General features: G+C 44.4%; 1 protein-coding gene across 6 annotated transcripts in view; it reads left to right on the forward strand.

Annotated features, from left to right (window-relative positions):
- MGMT (O-6-methylguanine-DNA methyltransferase) overlaps positions 1-15,723 on the forward strand; it is a 141,791-nt gene extending 126,068 nt beyond the window's left edge. For 5 of the 6 annotated variants that reach the window (XM_025152041.3, XM_025152042.3, XM_025152044.3 and 2 more), the window contains exons 5-6: positions 6,756-6,895; positions 14,528-15,723. In XM_025152041.3, coding sequence (XP_025007809.1) covers positions 6,756-6,895; positions 14,528-14,659 — 272 coding nt within the window. In that variant the 3' untranslated portion in view covers positions 14,660-15,723. The other variant, XM_046943093.1, reaches the window with a different exon arrangement.
- The last annotated feature ends 8,275 nt before the right edge of the window (positions 15,724-23,998 follow it).

Genomic DNA, 23,998 nt, shown 5'->3' on the forward strand with positions numbered 1-23,998 from the left:
TCAAGTCTTCACAACAGCTCACCAATTCTTTACAAACTGCTAAAGACGACACCTCTGGTTGGAGCAGTGTAAGCAGAATAGCTGCTATTGAAGCAGAAGTTGGTGCATTTTGAGTGTGTATGTTTTCATGCGTTTCTGGTCTAGACCATTTTTCATACTCAATTATTCCACCTGTATCAGCCTTTTCTGTCTTCTTAAGCTAAAAGCAGTGTTTGAAATAGCTGGCTCCAACAAAGCATGCAGTACAGGTAGTGCTGCTGGGGTCAGTGTGCAGGCTCTGTGCTGCTGAGCCTTACCTGGGATGAGTTCAGCCCATGCTCCCTGAGGACAAAAGGCAGAAAACTGAAGCTGGGGCTTTGTTATGGCTTACATGTTCCATGGCGTGTTGGTCTGTGCACGTGAGGTGGTGTTGGGCCCTCAGCACTCTGGTGCAGGAGCGGTGCAGGCAGAGGATGTGGCAGCACGAGGTGCCACTGCCTGTGGCTTAAGTGAGAAGAAACTCTTGTAGGAGGTGCATAGTGAGCGTTTCTGTGATCTTCATCCAAGGCTGTCCTTGTCCTGTCTGATTCCCAGCAGAGGGATGTTCATGATTTTAATTTTGGTAGAGGGAAACCATGACCGGAGGCCGTGTGCTATTGACAGGTTTCTTTTTCCTGTGAATTCCTGGACTCTATACACAGTGACCCAGCACGGCTGGCCCAAAAGGAGAATGAAGCTCCAGAGGGGAATCGCACTGCTCCGTGCCATGTGCTGGGAGAGGCCGAGCAGAGCTGTCGCTCAAGCTGATTGCTACCAGTCGGTAATGCTAATTAAAGGAAGTCACTTCTGCTTAAAGTGTGATTTAGCATCATCAGGTCACACTGCTCTTGGGGCTGTGACGGGGAGAAAAGGAAATATGAGGAAATAATGCTGAGGCCAAGGAGGAAGCTCTCCAGTTTGCAAAAAGTGCAGGTCTGGTAGGGAACTTGTAGTGCAGGAAGACAGGATGGATTCCAAGGAATCAACATGGAACCAGTGTCAGAGAAAAATAAGTTGTTTTTATGCTTGCCTCCATCTGTTCTGCAATGTAAGACTTGCCTGCTGCATTCTTTTGACTGGGAACAGACTTGTTTTTTCTGTTTCTTCATCCAGAGCATTTGTTCTCCTCTCCTGTAGCAATTGCAGCTCAGTGTATCACCTGCAGCTCAGAGGATAATCAGGTGGCTCCTTCATTTAACTGCACTGCTGCTACAAACAGCTGCACAAATCACCTGGCAGGGATGCTGTGCAATGACATGATCTGTGCCACAGCCCAAGGGGGAGTTGTTGGTTGCTTTGCAGTTTCCTCCATCTCATCGGTCCATGGACTACAAGCTCAAATCGCAGCCTGTTCAGGGATGTCGTGGCGCTCAAAGTCCTGCTTGGATCTTTAGCTTAGCTGAAGTCGCTAATGTGTAAGGAGTTATTATTTTGCATCGAGGCTTGCTTGGGTTTGGAAGTGGAATTCTGGGGCAGTTTGCAGTGTGGTGTAGGCAGGGAATACAAAGGGTTGGCGCTGAGCATCAGGCTCATCTGCTCATTTCCATTAGCTCTAAAATTATACTCTGTTCTGGTAAGTGCATGGAAAGCTGCTATTAAAACTACTGCTCAAAAATGGGTCAGAATAACAGTTATTACTCAAGTAAAACACCCACTGACTTCCAGGGAGTTTAACCTGAAGAAATACTGCTGGATTAAGTCCAGAGAGAGTTACTTGCTTCTAAGGATAGAATTTGGCCCTACAACCCTTCAGCAGTCTGAAGGGAACTGCATTTAAAACTGTGTTAAAATACAGATCAGAAACAGTTCCCATTAATTGGGTTTTATCATAGCGTGGCCACTTTGTCTGAACATTATCTAGATTTGTGTTTTAAATATAATTGATAATTTTTTAACCTAAGTGATGTAAATATGCAGCGTGCTTGTTGGTTATAGATAAGTTCATGGACTCATAGAGTAGCCTGGGTTGAGAAGGACCACAATGCTCATCCAGTTCCAACCCCCTGCTATGTGCAGGGTCGCCAACCAGCAGACCAGGCTGCCCAGAGCCACATCCAGCCTGGCCTTGAATGCCTGCAGGGATGGGGCATCCACAGCCTCCTTGGGCAACCTGTTCAGTGCGTCACCACCCTCTGGGGGAAAAACTTCCTCCTAATATCCAACCTAAACCTCCCCCATCTCGGTTAAAAATGATTATATTGATATTTTATATTGCATATAAGAGCAAACACATGTGAACGCATTGTGAAAACTCTCCCCTTCCTCACATTTTGGCACTTCCCATGCCTGCTCAGAAGGCAGAGCACTGTGACCTGTGGGCAACTGAGGGACAGCACCTGCATCGTGCCACCAGGGGCTCTGCTGCATCGCATGCTTTTCACGTGGGCTGCCTGATGTGTACCAATCAATGATTTAATTCAGAAAATAGGGGCTGAAAACACAACCCCAAGTAATTGTAAGTCCCCGTTGGTGGGTAGAGCCCAGGTGAATATTGCTCACATCTCACCCTTATTTACCTATTTATGTTAAATAAGTTGTTTTGTTAAAACTTTTCTGCTTTTATAACTATACTTTTAACTGTAACTTGATAGTTGCTTGTTTACCTTCAGAAATGTGTGCTCTGAAGTAATGTGGTTATCTTTACCTCTTCATTCATAAAAATCAGTCACGGAAAATGGCCAGGATCTCAGCTTTACTTCAGCTATTTCAGCAGCCATAGAGTTTAATAGTCACAGGTAGGTGCATTCTGTCTCTGTAATACATTAATATCATTCATGGAGATGGCAACAGCAGTTCAGAGTCTTCACTCAGTGATTTGCCAAAATGTTTGCCACAACCCTGATTTAGGCAATCTTATCTGGTTTTTACTGTTGTAATGGCAGGTATGGACAATTCTACAGGCTGTCACCACGCTGTCTAAACTACACTTCCAGTAATATTTGAACAGCAACTAATAATTGCAACCCAACCGTGCGGTGATCCTGCCACAGTTTTAACTGCAGTCATTATGGTGAAAACAGATAAGGATAAAAACAAACAAAAATTATCCAAGGCAGTTGGATTTTCTATCCAAAGAAAAAGGTGGTGTGAGGGGCTGAGCACTGTTTGTTTCTTTGCATTTGCAAAAACATAAAAAAAAAAGCCCCTTAAAAAAGCAAAGAAAAATACCCAGAAAACCAGTATTCCTAGCCAAGATTATTGAGAAGGGGGAAAATGACCTTTCGTCATTAAAATTGTGGTAAAATCAGAAGTTGCATCTTCTAAACTTCTCTTGCCCTCAGGACTGCAGTAGGAGAGGCAGACGTATGGCCAGCCCTTGTCACCATTGGCTCTGTCCCCATAGCACCCAGCTGTCTGCTCCCATTACCGACCACTGCCTGATTGCTGCTGTGCCACGTTGCTCTGTGCTAATTGCCACCTCCAATTACGTGGGAAAGAAGTCATGATGCAGCCAGGGTTAAAGCAAACTTGATTTTCTCTCTCTTATCCGTGCGGATGGAGTGAGTTTATTTGGAGAATTAAGGCCTAAGGCTGCCGCGAGCGACCTGAAGCAGCTGGGCATTAGCAGCAGATCCAGCGTAAGTCCTTCCTTTCATAGGACCATAGAACCACTGAATGGTTGGGTTGGAACTTTTCCAACCCCTTTCTGCTGTGGGCTGAGTGCCCCCCCCAGCCACAGTCGTATGGGCACCTCTTGCAATGGGCACCCACAGCTCTGGGTCCAGCTGCCAGGGCCACACTGCCTGTGCGTCTCCCCCTTTTAGAGTCTGATAGCTGATCTTAAGTGCTAATTTCAGGTCAGCTTGGCTTGATGATGCGTTATTTTGGTCAACTTACAGTGCACCCGGCAGAACTGACAAATGTGCCCCCCTGCCCCTTTGCCAGCTCCCGATTCCATGGAAGTCTGGCAGGTGTGCATCCTGATAGGGGATCCAACACACTGCAGATCCTTCACTGAGCAGCAGTGTCCCACAGTGGTGGTATCTCAGTGTGAACCATAACTCCTTAGCAGTGAACGGCCTGGGGACGTGGAGTGATGTTCCTATGGATGCAGCTCAGCCTCTGCTCTGCCTACATTGCCTCCCCGCTTAGCAGCCAGCCCATACTCACACTGCATCGAGTGTTTCCATAGAGCAAACGTGGGCGTTAATTTTTATGTGTGGATTTTACAGCATTTTATAATGATACTTAGCAGCATAAAATGTTGGCACGCGTTGGAAATTGGTGAAAGTTCAGCCATCTAATTTGGGAAGGTTGTGCTTACAGGCACTAACACTTGCAGACAGTTTAATAACAGTATTTGGCAGTGTCTGTTAGAGCCGCTTAAACTAATTAATGCATTTGCTCCCTACAGGATGAAATTGAGTTTTCAGATACGTTTATAAAATGATGTGCATGATTGCTAAATATTTCATTATTTTGAACTATAACTTCTGGTGTTTTATGTCGGTATGGATAGGGTACGTATTCTCTCATGACAGATGTGCTGTCTCTGGAAGATAATCTGTCCTGCATGCCGAGGCAGGCTGGTTCCATGATGCTGCATTGTAATGGGCTGCAGGGTGCTCAGCAGGTTGGCCGTGGCCATGCTGGGATGCAGCTGCTGTGCTCCCAGTTCTGCTCCATCCTGAGGAGGCAACAAAACTGTGTGGGATCTGGAGCACAGGTCTCACAGGGAGCAGGTGAGGGAGCTGGGGTTGTACAGTCTGGAGGAAAGGGGGCTCTGGGGAGACCTTAAGGCTCTCTATGGTGCCCCGAAAGGAGAGTTGGCCTCTGCTCCCAGGTAACAGCAATAGGATGAGAGGTGATGGCCTCGCGTTGCACTGGGGGAGGATCAGGTTGAGTATTAGGAACAATTTGTTCTCCAGAGAGCGGCCAGGCGCTGGCACAGCTGCCCAGGGGTGGGCAGTCCCCATCCATGGAGGTGTTCAGAGCGGCGGGGATGTGGCACTGAGGGGGTGGGCTGTGGGTCTCAGAGGGCTTTTGCAACCTGAGTGATTGTGTGATCCTGCCACTGGGCTCATGGCACAGGAGTGGGATGCTGCGGGTGCCTCACTGCCACCAGCTCCACCACAGGAGCAGGGCACAGCAGCAGCGTGCACTCCCTGCACGTTGTGTGCCTCGGGGAGGGCACCGGGCAGGGATTCCCCGAGCCCCCAAGTGCTCAGGTCAGCACGGAGCTCGCTGGCTTGAGGAGAGCTAACAAAAATAAGAAGCCACGGTTTGGTCTGAAAGAAACCTGTCTGAAGAAATGGCGGTAAACAAAATCTGTTTGCCTAAGGAAACCCTCCTAGCAATCAGCTAGTAACACAACTGCTTGTGCTAATGAACCCAAAGCTGTTAATGTGGTTTCTTCAGTTAAATTGATTCATGAATTTTGAAGAGAACATTATCTAATGAATTTTCTTTGAATAGAAAGCAATTAAAAGGACAAATCAGTCTGATTAACCCCAAAGTCACCCTACTGCCACAAATGGTGTACAGTTTGAAATTATATCATAAAAACTGGAGCAGATTTGCTATCTCTTTGCCCTCTACTAATCCATGTAAATTAATGAACAACAAAGTTAATTTCTTTGATGACCCTTTTCTCGTATCACCTGGATTATGCTGATGTTTAATTTGCTTAATGTTATAATAAAGACTAAACAGATTTTTTCAATGAAGTGATTATCACTCCGTTGAGTTAAGAAGTGATTTTTATTATTTAACACATACATAACGGTGTATGGGTTTCCTTTAAGAACAAAATCACATTTCACTGTGTAACGTCATCAGTGTCTTTCTTGACAACTAAAGAAGGGAAATGTTGCAAATCAGTTTGTTTGTCTGCCACATGAGTAAGGAGTCTCACAACAGGGCAGAGGCCCTCTTTGTTTTTTCTTTGCCAGCTCACTCTTCTCAGTGAGTTATTCACTAGTTGGATCTGCAGAGTTTTACAGATGCCTTGGAAGAGCAATGGGTGTCAAACCCTACTCAGAGCAGCTCTTGGTTGTCCTTTTGTCAAGCAGTCCTGGGCTGGGAAGGTAAAACCTTGAACTACAGAACGGAGCTCACACATTTGCTTATTCATTATTTCAGCAATCGGAATGCTTCGAAGCAATTTGCTGGTGAATTAAAATTAAAGGAATGGAAGGTCCATTATATTTTTTTCAGAGCCCCGTGCCATTAAGGATGTGCCGTACACTCAAGGTCGCAGCCAGTCCTTACGTTTCGTAATGTCTGGAATGCTGAGCAGTAGCTTGGGGGGCTCGGCTATAAAATGCAGTCAGCCAGGATAATACGGGTCCACTGGCTCTAGGGCTTCTTCTGCCACGCGTCCCAGCTGAAGTTGGAAATTAGCTGGAGATGCGAGGGCTTTGTGAAATAGGTAGAGCCGGTTATTTCTTCCCTTTTTAATTTGACTCTATGCTAATTTATGCTCTGCCAATTTAATGGAAAAAACGCATTGTATGTGTTAACAGGATAATTGTACTCGAAGCAAATTAAAAATATAGGAAAATCAAAGCTTTAAATCCTTTTTTATAGTGATCGGTTACTTGAAGCGCTCTTTCTAATAATCATGTATTTAAATATAGTAATATAGGACACAATAACAGGACGGTGTCTTAGGGCTGTTTAAATTTAAATTAGAAGGTTGCCATTGAGGCTGTGCTTCGCACTGGGTGCTTGGAGTGTTTCGTCTCATTGTTTACCCAGCCATGCGTACATACCAACAGTCCTCTCTTTATTTGCAGATTCATTCACCAAGGAGGTGTTGTGGACCCTGCTGAGGGAAGTGAAGTTCGGAGAGGCCATTTCTTACCAGCAATTAGCAGAGCGAGCAGGCAACAGCCGAGCAGCGAGAGCGGTGGGAGGAGCGATGAGGAGCAATCCTGTAAGTTCATGTCAACTCTCAAATAAAGTTGATGGAAGGTGGTGGATTTAGAGAGCTTTCTGGGCTAAATGTCATTAGATTAAATTTATCTGCTATGAAAACTGGTCTACCATGAGTAATAAGGTCAGTAAGTGTTTTTAATCAGCAATAATGCACAACCCAGTTTAATGTGATTTATGCCCTACCATTTATGGTGTTCGGTTTGGAAAAGGAACACCGCACTTCTTTTAATTCATCGGCCTATACGTGTTTTGTTGCTCTCAAACTTTCTGACATACTGGGAGAGGGAAATCTTTTATCTCTCAGCACCAACATCCTTTGTCGGGACAGGAAGAGCTGTGGAAGTGTTGCTGGATGGGATGGGCTGCTGTTACGGATGGACTTCTGAAAGTGTGGAAGAGGAGGGATTTTAGTTCATGTCAATAATACACACCTGGATTTTTAATCTTTTTTCCTGTGCACTGGAAATGAGATGTAAATGGCATTTCTCCATTAGATAGATAAAGGTGGGTCAGCTGAACTGAGAGCAACTCTAGGTTAGTCCTGTTTCTGGAGAAACCACATGTTACAGTACTCAGTCTCTTCATCCATTTTCCCAGTAATTATCTTTCCCTTTTGATTGTCAGGGTCTGGATTTTTGAGATGTTACTTATGCACCAGAAACACGTCAGTCACTCTAAGTGAAGTTGGTGAGAATCACTGCTGCCGCACGTTGGTCCACTGGCTGGGCTGTGTTTGGATCTCCTCGGGGGAACATCAGTCCTGAATTAGGGAGTGTCTGGGCTGCAATGAGAATATCAGTGCACTGCAGGAGGAGAGAAGTTCATTCCTCACCCTGCAGTACTGCTTTGTTACTGTGCAAAGGAGAGGGAGAGCAAGGGAGAACAGAGTGCCCCTGTGCCCGGCTTTGCACATTCCCTCGTTCCTTGCCTTTAAAAAAGTAGAAAAAAAAACCTACTTAGATTTCTGTTAGTATCACTGTGGCCTTTTTTGGCCATTCTTCACTATATTTTCCCTCATTAGCAATTGCCCTTAGCAACATGTGTCTTTCCATACCCAAATGCCTCTCTTTTCTCCAGCGTTAACCTGCCATAATCTTTGACCCTCTCTGTTGTTTCTACATCCAGTTCTCCCAGTTTTTTTCTTTAATGAGATACATAGAAGACTGCAACACGTAGTTGCAAAGCAGATTCAGGAACCTGTTTTCAGAAGAACTGGTGGCTCTCCGTACAGAAATAATAAGGGTGGGGGCTTTTCACATTGCCACCCCATACTATCTTTGTGTTTCATTTCATTCATAAAATCAATCTGCATGTTATGCGTAGTCAGCCTTCACGTCATGACTCATAGGTCTGAGGGATCGCATAAGATTTATATGGAAAATACATTGTGAAAAGGGGCTCCCAGTGAAGTGCGTAAGGAGTGTATTTGTGATTGCACGTGGAACATGCATGAAATTAGAGATTAACTACAGGAGATGTCTAGTGACAAAAACGTGTTTTGGAACAGGCAAGAATGTCATTATGGTATCATCAGCTTGCTTTCTATTACGAAATATTGGAGTAGTATTATATTAATAGAGCTCTTTTTTCCCTGAAGCTATACATTAGTATCTATGGTACAATTAAAAATGTTCTGGGGACAGAAGCCATTCTAGCCATACTAAGTGATGGGAAATAACAAAAATAAGATAGGACCCCATTTAAGAACAAATTGCAGTAGCTTTGCTGTCTATTTTCAGAACTATTTTCATCCTTCCTCACGGGGGAAAAAGCAGGGATTTTCACACCACAACCTGCTGTTACCGCTGCTTTGGATGCTGCTGCTCCACTGCAGCCTGAGGGCAAAGCTGGGTACATTTCTAGGCAATAGCAATTACATATCCTTTTGCACAACACTGTATTGTTATTCTTTGAGAACTGTTTCCTGTAGGTTTGCATTGTATTACCTTCTCTTAATGTACACCAGATTATATTGGAAAGCATTCCATCATATTAAAATAGTTTGTATTGTCAAGTGCAATACGGTGTATTGACGGAACGCATCTTTATGCTGCTCATATGAACTGCTTCATATGAAAATCTGATATGCACTTAAAATATCACTGTATACTTCTTTATTGAGCTTAGAAGCTTAAATCCATTAGACATTATGCTTGTTTATATGGCAGTGTGCTGCACGTATCGAATTTTGGAATACCTGTGAACATTTTCATGTATAAACACACTTGAAGTTTGTTGATCAGATGAGATATTGGGCTTTAAATCTACCTCAACAGATCATTAAACTGAACACGTCATGCGAACCGCAGCATCATTAAAACAGCAGCAAAGAATTCAAAGAACTGTGGTGTTAGCAACTGCTCCACCTGTAACGTGAGCTTCCAGATATAATTCTGGGTTTGAGTAGCATTTGCTTCAAATCGTAGCAGAAATGTGATGTTCTGTTAAGCAGCAGATTAGTGATTTTTGTTCACAGGAGAGAAACTGAAGCTTTAGTGAATGCTGTTATTAATGATCACTGCAGAGGCTGTGCAAAATCGTCGAGTTGTTTGCACCTTGAGATGCTGCCTTGATTAAAGGACTAAGTTATAGCATGGTGACTGTATTATAATTGTGATTTAATGAGGGTAGAAATAGAGGTAAAAATGAGGGCTTGGATTGAAGTGGAGCTGGATGCAGACATTGTGCTGTTAGTGAAATATTGTGATGAAATTGTGTATCTTAGTGTTTTTCCAGGAACTACCAGAACATTTCTCCCTTCTACAAATCATGGGTCGGTGTTTAATTTTGGTAGTGTGCATTCTACAGGTTTCCCTTTGTAGTAGGGTTGCTTCCCATAATTCATACAATGACCTTCAAATTTATGAGAAGGTGGAAGAGGTGCCAGCAGCAGCTGAAAGATGCGACATCCTTGCCTCAATTTATGCCAAGGACATGATGGGGATGGCTCACCTTTTGCAAGAAAAACTTCAAATGCTTTACTGCGGTTCAGATTGACTGCAAGGTCTGTGGTCCTCAAAGGGAACCCATAAAGTTCAATTAAAAATCTCATTAGACTAGTATAGGAGGATCAAAAAGAAATCACAGAGACTCATGGGAAATGGCGAATGTTGGGCTGATTAGTCCAAGGCCATCCTAAATGACTGTTCTGTGGCTTAAATAAGACGTCTTCAGCGGTCTGTTAACAGCAGTAATAGCTGCATACGTTTTTTATATTCGATCCAGTGGTGTTATTGTTTAGGTTAAAACTGAGCCGAGTGTGTGCCATGATGCTGAGATCAAGCTATGGAAAGTCAGGGATATTATTCAGCCAAAATAGTTTAAGCATTTGAGAGTGAAGGGAGTAATTGTGCATTTATGAGAAGACTGTGAAGTATGGGTCTGAGATGTTGCAAACACATAAAACCACTTGTGCATTAATTCCTTAGGTGGCTAGCAGTAAAGATGGACCCATGCTGGTTCACATTACGGTGTTTGTTTCTGTGAAGGAATAGGGGGAGAAAGAGCGATCGGACACAAGCAAACTGAAAGATTATTTTTTGCTAAGTGTGATTCTTGTTGTATGTTATAACTTGATATTTCAGCTGTTTCCATTATGGCCCAGCTGATCTGTTTTTGACAGTTTGGCAGCTTTCTGCAAGTCTCCAGTCCATCAGGCAGTATAATAGGATGGTCGGTTTTCCATTGCGTCAAATTGAAAACTCTTAACAAGCGGAGCACCGCGGTGGAGCGCTGCGCTGCTTCATCCTCAGATGGAATTTGCTAAATGCAGTTCAAAGGCAATCGATACCTTGTGCAGGGAGTTTTTTTCCCCACCTTTTTCTAAACAAACGCATTATTGAGGAGTTAGTTTATTCACAGATTGCCATGAGCGTTAATGACCACCCGAGTCTTGTTCTGCCAGTCACCCAGATGGCTGTTGATAAAGATTTAGCATCATGTTCTGAGTGTCAGGGCTGTCAGTAGTGCTGAACCATTTGACCAGAAGAAAAAACGCACAGGGAGCTATTGATTACAGCTTCTCAGTGTCACTTGTTCACCAGGATTTAGGTATTGATGAGGCTGCGAGTGAAAACAAGCTCTTTCCCTTGTGGGCCTCTACCCAGAAGAACAAAAGCAAAGTTGGAGAAAATATTCAGCTGGTGCCCGAATCAGAGGGATTCTGCTATTGATTGAAGGGCCCCTTCATGTTATTTTTGTTGGAGACAAATCTATGGGTTTGGAAGTTTTATAGCGTTTGAGGTAGGGTCTGTGTAAGTGATGGATTCATGTATTAGATGAATTAGATTTCACAGCGTGAAGATTTCAGTGGAGCTATAATATTATGAGCTGCTTGGTTATTGATAAAAATTACATTAAATGTAGCCGAGGCATTAAAGCTCCAGACTAGGGTAGTTCTCCCTCTAAAATGTCCTTAGGGCCCTAATAAATTTTAGCAGGTTTAATTATTTTAGTAGTCTGAAAGTTGTCATCACAATTAAGCCAAACTGAAGCAATGTTCAATATTTTTAAATTACAGAGCCCATATGGCCTTTGTAGCACGTTTTCTTTTGTATCCGATGCTACAGAGGATGAGGCATGTGGTTGCATGCGTTAGGACAAACTTGGTATGAAATTCTTTACTTTGAGCATGGAAGATGCTCTATTTCATACCCTTCATCCTGGTGGCTGTGATTTCCAGCTACAGCCATTCAGCCAGCATTAAAGCAGTGTTTCCACAGCTCTGCCAGCTCAACACCTGCCCTAGAAAGGAGGTTCATCAGTTCCTCTGCTTTTTCTCTACCATTGCATGGCAAATGGGCTTTCTTAGCTTGGAGAAGCTTCCAGTATTTGAAAAGAAGCTTATAAACAAGGGGCGGTTACAACTGTTTACAAGGGTGGATGGTGATAGGACAATGGGGAATGGTTTTAAACTGAGACAGGGGAGGTTTAGGTTGGAGATGAGGAGGAAGTTTTTCCCCCAGAGGGTGGTGACGCACTGAACAGGTTGCCCAAGGAGGCTGTGGATGCCCCATCCCTGTAGGCATTCAAGGCCAGACTGGATGTGGCTCTGGGCAGCCTGGTCTGCTGGTTGGCGACCCTGCACATAGCAGGGGGTTGGAACTGATGAGCACTCCTTTTCAACCCAGGCCATTCTATGATTCTATGAAATGAGTGCTCTGTTGCAACAGAAGAGCACCCCAGCAGAAATCTGAGATTCCCCATTTCTTTCCAAACCACCCAGGCCAGATTTCCATGTCCGATGTGATGCTGAGCAGCTCAGCCACACAGCCCTGATTTTGGGACCTGCCCTGCACCCATCGTGGGAAACCTGAGACCGCAGTGTGCGCTGACAACCTGGCTGCAGGTGACATTGCACCTCTGCACAATGCGGTACTTTTTCTTCACCTTCCATTTCCTAACACAATTTAACAGCAGAAAGTGCTTCTAGAAATATGTCAGCTTTATTTCTCTGACCAAATTCCCAGCAAACAGACCTGTGGCTTTTTGCTGTCTGAGCAGTCACAGGGAGCTGGCTCAGAAAGAGTTTTTGGCCCCTATGCACAGCAAGGTTTATGTCTTTACCATCAAAACATCCTGATACATTCTTCATACTTCTAAAGAATTGCAAACTAACCTTGGAGAGTTTTTACAGTGTATTATTATGGCTTGGGATTGCTTTGTCATGCAAGAAAATGTGCCTGTGCTACCTGGTGCAAGTGGCTTGTAACACCTGAGAAAACTCCAAACAAAAAGAATCAGAAAACACTTGCAAGAACAGCATGTTTAAAGAAGTCCTAAACCATGAGTGTGGTGTTGGGGTCTAGAGGAGCAGTTTTACTGGGACTCGGTGGAGTTGTCGTGGATGCCTGATTCATTTCTGGCACTGCTAACTCCAAATAAAGCAGCTATTAGAAGCATTTGTTATTAAACCTGAATTTACAATGAGCACATATGTGGATTCTGTTTTAATGTGATGGCCTTTGGGTTCAGATTGCGATTTAAAACTTCAGCCATCTAAATTACTTATCCATAACAAAAGAACTGCCCCAAAATAGTTTCCAAAGGTCTGGCCTGTAGCTGTTTGGGGGTCTGAAGCTTTGGCTCAAATGCGAGCACAGCTGGAGCTTTACTGAAATAAATATGAGATGGGAAAAAGGCAAGTCTGTATAGAGTTTGTGCATATGTATATATAGATAAATAGATATGCTTTCACTTAAAATATCCACACTTCTAGTAAGTTGTTCTTCTCACAGGTCTGTCATTGCAATTGAATTACTCTGTAGTTACCAGAACACACACTGCGTGATTAAAGATGATGTATTGCATTTTTTATGATGTGTACTTCAACTATGATAATCACCTGTGATTAAAAAAAAAGCGTGTTTATGTACTTGTCTGCATTACCAGTCCATTATGTAACTTCTTGCATTGATTTTTCAGAATCCCTGGCATTTGGCTATAAATGATACAAAGGAGGAGGCATGAGAAGAAGTTCTTAAATTGGCTAGGTGTGAATTAAATCTCTCCTGTTGGAGGTTTTAAAAATTCAAAACCCATTTTGGATTGACTTGCTGTTAAATAATAAATAATGCCTTGTTCTTATATGGAATTTTTCAGCAGCGCACGTTGAGGTGCTTTAGAGGGAACAGGAATTGACTGCAGGAGCTGAGACTCACGGAGCTCACTCATGGAAGTGCTGCTCTCATGTTTTCAGTGGTCTCTTTTGCAGGAATGCAGCCTCTTCTAACCCTGACGTGATTGTTACTAATTGCCCTGTACCTCCATGTGTATGTTTTGAGATGGCACTGGCTGTAGTTGTCTCGTTCTGTGAAAATGAGCTTGCTGCAAAAGTACGGATACCCGCATGTGCTGCATGGTTTTAAATGATGCTCTTTCCTTTGAAACATCCCATCCAACCTAAATGCTGCCTGTGCAGAGGCATCGCCTGGCAGGAGCAGAGCTCCAAGGGGGGAGGGCATTGCACATCAGCATGCTCAGCACTGCCCTCCCCAGGGAGCGTGGCTCCATGCCTTGGCTGTGCAGTGTCCCCGGAGCCGGGAGCTGGGGATGGTTCTGCTCTCAGTGTGTGTAGGGTCACGCAGTGTCCCTGCTGGGTGGGAAGTGACTGCCAGTGCACTTGAGAGCATGGGCAGTGTAACCATAATTCATCCCATTAACTTCATATCGTTAGGTTCAGGCTAAATGCAGTGCAGTTCTGGGGCTTTAACATGCACTTCTTCCATAGAAGATTTTACATGCATGGATTTTTATGCATGGATTTCATCTATTTTAAGACATTACATCATTTTTATGTACTAGCATTTCTCTGGATGCTTTCCCCTAACAGCTGGGTGGTCATCAGAGCCCATCTGCATTGCAGGATAGTCTGTAGCCTGAAGGGGTACAGGCTCAGAAAGAAAAGAGCTCTTGGTGCAACACTCCTGCATCCTCCTCGCAGGTGGACAGGAGTCTCCAGCGCAGTCTTTAACCTGGATGTTTAAATCCGTGCCACTACTAGCACAGTGGAAGGCAAATGCTGCTTTAGTAGCTGATTTACTGCTTGTAGCCCTTCTTCACGCCGGTCTTCTGCTTTCACTCCCCTTTGCTTCACCCTTTGCTTCCTTTCTTATTTTTGTGTGTTTTGCAGATCCCGATTATCATACCGTGCCACAGGGTGATTTGCAGCAGCGGGCAGATCGGCAACTACGGAGGAGGAAACGTTATGAAAGAGTGGCTTTTGTCACACGAGAAGCTCCAGAAAGAGAAGTTAGCAGATTGATGTGGCTCAGCCACAGCTGCTCGACAGCCAAGGCACACAACTGCAGCTACTTGGCTTATAACGAGCTCTCAGAGCACCCAGCAGAATTCAGAAAAATGGTAAATATTTGAGTGACATATAAATATAATGCAACATCCGAAGTGGAATGCGTGGTGGCACCACTATATTAAAAAAGCGGTATGCGTCCTGAGGGATGCAGCTTGTATGCCCTTTCTTGTTTTTACATTTTACAGCAGAATGACTGCAGCCGTCCAGGCCTGTTGTGCATGTATTTTGTTCTCATCCCTGCTTCTGTTCTGTTCTATTTTTAATGTCCATTAAAGCAAGGATAAGAGAATGGGAGGGGCATGGCAGGCATCCCTCTGAGGATGCTTCTGGGTGGCCGAGGAGCCCTGCGGCCAGCGTGTCCCCAGGCAGCCCCATGCCAGGGCACCCACCCGCTGGTGTCTGGCTGCTGAAATGGTTTTTGAGTAAAGCCCACGTTGTGGTGTGTGGTGAAGGGCAGTCGGAGGAGGCGGCTGTTTTGCTGCTTGTTCACAGATTTTCTTTCCAGACTGCGAGAAGTCCTCAAGGCAGGAATACAAATTTTGCTTTTGTGATTGTTGCGAAAAGCAGGTGGAGCTGTAGAGGCCAGCAAGTTGCTTGAGATGTTTGAAATAAGCAGTTAGATGAGTGCAGCTTAGGCACGGCACTGAGTGGGGCTCATCATAGTTGCATCGTTATCAGCAATAGGCTTCCTTTAGTGTTGCTGTTTCTCTGTTGCGTGAAGCTTTGTTTCCTGTAGCCTCTCTGCGGAAAGGGTTGGAGAGATGTTAGCGTTGAATTCTGAGGTGCTTTAGAAAGCGTTCTCTGCAATTGCAAGCCACCAGAAGCTGGAGTTTTCTGTATGGAAATCATAAATTCTAAGTTGGAAATACTGATTATTTTGTGTTTATCATACTTTCATAGATGCCTCTTTAGAAGGGTCGTTGCTGACCAAGAAATTACGGTGTTACAGTGCTTTAGTTAATGTAGTATTATTGATATCTCAGAATTACTTCAATAAAAAAACTGCTTTGCATGTACAAGTATCTTTGTGTATGTTTATAAATAAAACACGGTTTGTGATATATGGAGAAAATAAACTATACCCAACTGTACAATATAAAGCTGTATTTTTATCAAGGGTTTCTGGTGGCAATATAAACCACGAAAGCAAAGCTCAAGTGGTTTGCACGTGTCACCAGAACCCCGGGATAAAAATATAGCCTTATAATATGTACAGTTTGGGGGTATTTTATTTATTTTATAACGGGATACCAACAGAAGGATGCGATACCAAATGTAAACTTTAACCTTTTCCACGTCTATACCCGCAGCGATGTTTTGTGCCACGTTTGCTCTTTCAGGTGTCTGTGCTTTCAGCTTCCAGTAGGTGCCAGCTTGGCATGGCAGGCACAGCCATGTGCATGGTTGGGCTCTGAGGCCGCCAACCCCCGCTCTGTGGCGATAATCCGAGCACCGGCGTCAGTTATTAAAATTCATCCTTCCCTACTGTAAATCCCTGAGAGCCACCGCTAGGCCCGCGGTTTGTTTGCAGATGAGAGCGTGGCTGTAAATTAGGCATGCAGCTGCCCATGACTGATGGGCACTGCTGGGCCCTTCCCAGCATGGCACGGTGTGGCAGGGCGGCGGGGGCCTGGCCCTGGCACTGTTGCCTTTGTTGGCCCACATCACCCCAGGGCCGGGTCTGGTCCGGGGCCTCCTCGCCCCGCCATGCAGGGCCTGCTGGCGGCATGGAGCTGAGGTCACTGCCGAGTTTATGAAAACACCGGAGTGGGGAAAAGATATTAAAACACTGGCATCCCTATACGTATCTCTGTATGTATGCACATGCAGTGGGGAGAAGAAAAAAAATACCACGCTCGGAACAAGACAGCTATGTTCTTTTTGCCTGGAATTGGGTTCCTCTGACCTATCAAGTTTCCTCCCATTCAGCCTCGCAGTGCTTTGAACTGCTGACATTGAGACACTGTGCAGCCAGGCACGACAGCTGGCTCTGCAGCATCTAATACCAACACATGCTGTTTTAGCCCATTTCCAGAGACTAAGATAATGAAAGATTCAAAAATAATATTTGTTTTGGCGGAACTACATTTATAATGAAATAGATGCCCTTGACCATGGAAGAAACTGAATTTTGCGGTGGGTCATTCTCCCCCCTCCTTCTTTTTTCCATACAAAACACTCTCTACAGCCAGTCTAAGGCCAATGGAAATATTTAAAAGGAACACGTTGTATTTCCTGGGTCAGATTTACAGCAGCAATGCAGTGACACTGGTTGTACTGTTTTATGCCGGAATGAAAAATGCAGATTGCATCCTATGTATCAATACCAAATGGAGAAAGGCCCCAGGCTCAGGGATTGTTACAGATCACTTTCTTGCAGGCAGAGTTTGCCGCGTTATGAGCTCATACTGTAAGCATCTTAAACAGGAGAGCAATTCATGGCAGATACAAGGCAGTTTTTAGATATATGCCCAAATCTTCTTCTCCCTCTACTCTTCCAACCAACTCATTTGGAGGAATTAGACATCTGATGAGGGCCAGAATGATTTGCCCCATAAAGTTTCTGTTCAGTGTTTCTAAACAGGCACTTACTACATAATACTTGATATTTGCTGTACGGCCTGTTGGTTGAATGATGAGCAGTGATTTACTTAGTAGGACAGCGTTACCTTTTTCCAAATATATTAAATTATAGACAAGGGGCAGTAATTTTAACCCATGTTTTCTATAAGCATCACAGATCATTATTTCTTCCAGTAATCTCTCAGATTATTGCATTTAATCGTTTTCTCCAATGTTTTACAATATGTAAAAGTCATGATATTTGTAATATGTATTTCTCCCAGGTCAAGGAGATACACGTTGCCTTAAAATGTTAATTCCTGTGATAGGTGTTGCTGAAGACCTGCTTTCCTTTAAAGAAAATGCAATAAAAAAATAAAGCCACAGAAAGATTGCTTAAAAACTTAAAGCACAGTAATCCAATGGGAGCCCTGTAAGATTTATGTACTATTTCAAGAGTAATTGCTTAGTAAGAATCTTACAGGAATGTAAAAATCCTCAAAGAATTGCATTTACAGATTTAATTGTAATTCCTTTTATAATTCCAGCAGAAATTGAACAGAAATAGCAGTCGAAGGCTTCCCTTTAAAACTCGCTGCCCTCGCTGGGTTACTGTATGCCTCCGGTCTGAGCTGCTGCGGCTGGCTTTAAAAACAATGGAAAATATTACTGACAGTGTGCTCACTTGCCATTACAGCACACAGGATATTTCAGTTACATTGATGTGCAAATACAGCTCGTCAAAGGGCTATGTGCTATTTTTATTTCAAATAACACGCGCAGGGTATGAGTAACAAATAAATACGATTAATGCGTGGCTTGAAAAGATAGCGTTTTTCCCGGCTTTCTCTATTTCTTTTCCAGAGATACGCCTTAGCAAAACCCAAAATCTTTCTCTCTTTTACAGGCTGGGATTTTCAGGTGATTTGTGTTTAATTTTGCTGTTTTTGTGGTGCCCTCTTCTTGGCAAAGAAGAAATTTGATCTTTCTCAAGCATTCATTTTTCCCCCCACGTTGCTGTTGCCGGAGGGGTCCAGGCTTCACCGTCCAGGCTGCATCCCCTTCACCCCTTATCGGCCCTCCTTGGGCTGATCCAGACCAGCCCCTGGCCCGTGTGAAGTAACGGGCAGCTGGCAGCACGGTGGGGCCGGGGCTGGACCCAGCGGCACCGGCGGGCGACAGCGGGGCGGTCTGGGCTCCATCAGCCTCACACTGTGGCCAACTCATGCATGCGGGGCCAGCCAGGAGCCTGGGCCTGGTAGCAGGGCCACGAGGTGAAAATTGACGTGAGTGCAGCGTGCTGGCAGCCCTCGTGATTGATGAAAGGATATTGTTAACGAGCCTTTAAAGTTTCTCGTTAATGGTTGCTCTTTTATTTTTTACCCCATTGAAAAAAGCCAGAAGAAAAAAAAAATTCCACATGAGCAGTAATTAAGATCGATCTCATACAGTACGTCAAGTTATCAATTTTTAAAACCTCTTCAAGTGCCTTATTTAGTTATTTTAAAAAGAGCTTTTCATTTGTTACAGCGAACAGGCTTGGAGCGTGGCAGCGAGGGCTGCGAGCACATAGGGCAGAACGGCACCTGGTGTCCCTCATCCTCTGCTGATCAGCTCCAGGACTCAGGTTAGACAGGGCGAGTCTACTGCTGGGGCTGCAGGATTGACGACAGTTTCTTGCAGAAATCTTGTGTCTTTGTTGAACGTTGGCTGTGTTGGTTATTCGTTACGGGGCTGTGCTTGTTGTGCGGCACTGCACAGCCAACAGCTGGCCATGGTTGGTTGGGGGTCAGGACCCGGGCAGTGGGATCTGTGAGGTTTTCTCACACAGATCTGGGGTTGGTTTGAGCAAGCAGAGTGAAAACCATTCATCCATAACGTGATCATTTGAAAAATTACTGCTTTTATTTATTGAATTTGCTATCGTGGCTCAGCTTTACTCACAAGCTTGACGTAGATTATGGCTCATGGTTTTTAAACTGTAAGTCCCAAATATGATCCTTATTTCTGCTCTTCTTGAGTAAACACATTCCGTATCTTTTAGAAAATAGCATCACTGTGATACCCAAATGCAGATTTAATTTCAAGGAGTGACAGGCAAGCAGCGCTCCTCCAGTGTTTAACCACAACACATCTGTGGTACAATGGAATGCTTTCTTCGTAGTGCCCAACAAAAAACATGTCCTTGTTCTGGCTGAACAAAGTGCTCCAAGCAAACTTTAATGCCAGTACCACTTTTTAGTTACAGATAATCTTCTAAGGGGCTCGGGGTAGCGCTTCACCCATATACTGGACTGGCAGTTTCTGTCAGGAGAGCTGCTGAGAGATTTTTAGGAACACACAGGCTGCCGCGTGTGGCCCGTGGTCCTGAGCCACCACTGGTACATGGAGTTGGAGCAATGTGGGGATGACCACGGAGTTCTCCTGCCAGAATGCCACATCAGCGGGGCTGGCCAGGCAGTTCTTTGCCCTCTTGCTGTGCCATGGCATTGAGCCCTGGCTGCAATTCTCCTCTCCTTCGTGGCCAATGAGCCCAGGGCCTCGCCAGCCTCTCTGGCTGGGTTTTGTTTTTTTTAGCTGTATGCAAACATCATCCTTCCCAGTGTCCCACCGCGCTCATCATATGGTTAGCCACCATTCGCAAGGTGAAGGTGCAAGCACTTCAAAAGGCATCATGCACAAAAGCACAGCTTGTCCTTGCAGTACATGTCAGACACCAAAAATATCTGACAGTGTAACAGAGAGCAGCTGAAGGCAAATGGATCGGTGTCTGTTTGTGCAGCAGCAGCATCCGGGTAGCAGCAGGAGGGTACAAAGCTGGCACTGGAGGCACAGGGCAAGTAACGAAAGGTTAACAGGGAAATCCACATACAGAGAATGAGATCTGATGAGTTACATTCAACATGACCACCAACAAACTGGAAAGTAACAGCCAAAACTGAAACAAAACCAATGTGTTGTTCGTGAACATTCAATTGTAATGTATTTTGCAGCAGAGATTGTTCTGCAAATGCAGTGAAGTGCAAAAAGAAGGGCACTGAAGTTTGGACCTCTGAATACTGCTTGGGTTGGAGATCACCTCTGTAGCTGCAGGAGCATCACTGAGAGGCTGCAAGATGAAGAAATGTTTGTACGCTCCAACAACTCCATCACATTTGTCCTCTAAAATGAGCAGGCTAAAAACACCCCGAGTTCTGGTGGAAGGCACCATTTTGAGGAGCAGGGCGTTGATTGAGCGGCTGCTTGTCCCCAGCTCACTCATCAGTCATCCCGCGCCACCGTTCCCGATGACCAGCAAACTGTCTGCAACCTTCTGGTTGTCAAGAAAATTGTGACAAGGCAAATGTCGGATCATGTGGAGCCTTCTGAATTTTTTGACCCCTTCAATCTGTTTTCCAGCCTGCGTATGGCAGAGAAGCTGTGACGGACTAATTGCTTGTCTCTTTTCTCCGGGCAGAGGATAAAGACCAGGTATATCATCTGATTCTTTTGTATTAGCAGCATCCTCTATTTCAGTCTTACGTCCTTATGTCAACCACTGCAGGATAGCTCTGGACAAGCTGCCTTTCTGCCAAGGTTGGAGAGGAAGATGATGAGGTCCAACAATGTTTTGTTCCTATGTAGGACTTGCAAAAAAGAAAAACGTCTGTTTTCATCTTCACCCAAACACAAAATATTGCAGCAGCTGAGAGGAAAAGATAGCTTAAAAACAATGTGCTTCCATTTCTTGTTTCAGCCTACGTGCAACACTTTTAGGTAGAATACCCTGTGTTTGAAACGAACTGCATAACCATTGATCTCGATTTTACTAAATTGCCCTGCTCTGTGACTGTTATCCTGGACAGATGTTTTCATGGGCTTTCTTTTAAACTGTTTCTTGCCATTGGCAGTAAAACAATATGAGAATTGTGGAGTTAGATGGACTGTGTAAACTGCAGAGATGGATTTTTCAGTTTGGGAACTGTAGTGAAAAGCTCTATGCAAATTCAGATTCCAGTCCTCTTTCCAGTGCTTTGAAGCTTATTGCATTTGTTTTGAATAATTGAAGAAGTTAGTAGCGTTTGGTTCAGGTGGAAATTGGATTATTTTTGGTTATTTGGAATTTGATTGTAAATGGCTCTTGTGATTTCCTTAAGATCTGGGAGTACCCTGGGGAAGAACCTGCAGAACTTTGAAAGCACCAAAACTTTTCCAAATAATTACTGGAGTTCAGTAAGTAGCTGTTAAGCACTGCAGTTGAAGAGCATTACAGCTCCGAAATGCTTGTGAAAACTGCAATATGCGATTGTTGCCAGTCAGACTTAACTAGAGAGGAACTGAAATGTAGAGCCTTACGTGCTGCTGAAGAGGCAGCAGTGATGGGTAAAGCTGGTTGGAAAGCTCAAAACCAGATTGTCCCTGGAAATCAAGAGGCATTGTGTTCTGGGGATGTGTAACATCTGAGATGTGCTGTTTGTGCACTCCCCAATAGGCACTGTCCGAGTGGGGAACACCTTCCAATACTTGAAGGCAGCATATAAACAGGAGGGGGTACAGCTGTTAATGAGGGTGGCTGGTGATAGGACAAGGGAGAATGGTCTTAAACTGAGACAGGGGAGGTTTAGGTTGGATATGAGGAGGAAGTTTATCACCCAGAGGGTGGTGACGCACTGAACAGGTTGCCCAAGGAGGCTGTGGATGCCCCATCCCTGGAGGCATTCAAGGCCAGGCTGGATGTGGCTCTGGGCAGCCTGGTCTGCTGGTTGGCGACCCTGCACATAGCAGGGGGTTGGAACTGGATGAGCATTGTGGTCCTTTTCAACCTAGGCATTCCAGGATTCTGTGATTCATGGGCTCTGTGCAGATCCCTTGCTGAAGTCCCACTAAAGGTGCCAGGGCACCAGCAGCACAGCCAGGCACTGCTGGAAATTGAGGCTTACATCCTGATGTTCTGGTGAGCACAGCATTGCACAAACCTGGATCACCAGGTGATGGTGATGGTTGTCCAGGAGTGCGCCGTGCAGCTCTGAACCCCAACCATGGCTGGAGGGCTCGGTGACACCAGGTGATGGTGATGATCATTAAGGGACATGGTTTAGCGAGAACCATTGATGAAGGGCGGATGGTTGGACTGGATGATCCTGTGGGTCCTTTCCAACCTTAGTGATTATATGATTCTATGATTCTATGATGAGGTGGGAGCTGCCTCCACTTCCTGCCAAGAGGTTGCAGAGCGCTGGGTTCAAACACAGCAGAACTTCTCTGTGCCACAGTCCAAATTATCCCCTCACTGCATTATAGTTTAAGCATTAAAATTCAAGGTCTAAATACATAGTTTTAAATTGGAGATGAGTATATGCACGTTGCAAATGCAGATGTATCTTGCTGAGTACACAGCCCATAAAATATGTAGTGTAAGATCACTCATTTATTTAAAGACGCTTTTTACTTCAGATAGAAAATGACACAAATCTAAATATTACAATGCAAAGTAATGTGTAACTGTCTGTATGTTATAGCCTTAACACTATACTTCTGATGCAGAAGAGATATAAAAGCTGCACTTTAATTTCAAGCAAATTGATCCCAGATGTAAATGTTGTTTTGTTCCATGGAAGATAGTGCACAGGTAAAGCAAATATCATTGGTTTATAGTCCAACAGAGTGTTGCAACAGGATCCAGCTTCTTCTGCCTGGGCACTCATAAAAGCCTGGTGGCTGTGACAGAGGAGAATACCTGAAAAGGATACCATAAAAAGAGATAGCTTTGCTTTTTACCCTTTAAGAATGCAGCCACCTGTGATCTAAGTAGCTGTTTTGAAGCCAGGAAAGCTTCTTGGTTTGTCACTTATCCTGCAGGCAAAATCTAAATTTGGCTTGTTTTCCATTTCTTTCCTTTCCCTTTTTGTAGAAGCGTTTTTCTCCCACTGTATTTATGTTTGATGTAAAACTAAGAAAATAATGATATCAATAGATATATATTTCCTGACTCAGTAAGCCACTTCTTTCAAACTAAAAATAACAAAGGTAATTCCGCTTCACTTTGCTTGGAGATACTCCAAAGTCAGTGGTGCTTTGGGCAACATATAAACAGCATCATGGATTCTTTGCCATTCCCAGCGAAGAGAACAGCGAGGAAGGCCAAACATCCTGCTGTCACATCCCTTGTTTTGAACAGCAAGATTTTGAGTAAATAAACAGAACAACCCATGTGCTGGAGCAGGAGACGCTCACCCCAGCACCAGTGCTCCACCAAACACAGCACCTACCATTCTCCCAAAGCAAGAGAGGCTCTCTTAGCCCCATTATCTCTCCTTGTTCCAAGACAAATTCCCATTCTCCCTTTCCTTCTGTTCTGTCCCTATGGAAGCCAGGGGACTCGCAGCTGGGCTTTCTTGCTTTTATTTGCTATTGCTTTTAGGTGAGATCTGCACATGCAGTTAAGCTATGTTCACAACAGGTGTCCTTTAGTGAAACTGGGGGAATATTGTGTTTGGATGCTTCTGAGTCAGCACGGTGTGAATTGGTGCTTAACAGATTGAAGTCAGGCATTTGAGAGCTCCCTATCTTGATAGCTACATGGATTTAATGCTGCTTCCTTCTGAATCGCTCTGGGTAAGTCAGTGCATGAGTTGTGCTCTGGATGCTTAGTCAGTCTTTCAAATGCAAAGTAGTACTGTGGAGGTGTTACTGAGGGACAGGTACTAGGCAAAACTCTTGCACATTTGCACGGCCACTTTTTTTCCTTAC

Source organism: Gallus gallus, chromosome 6 (genome assembly GCF_016699485.2).
Source record: "Gallus gallus isolate bGalGal1 chromosome 6, bGalGal1.mat.broiler.GRCg7b, whole genome shotgun sequence".
Taxonomy (NCBI): domain Eukaryota; kingdom Metazoa; phylum Chordata; class Aves; order Galliformes; family Phasianidae; genus Gallus; species Gallus gallus.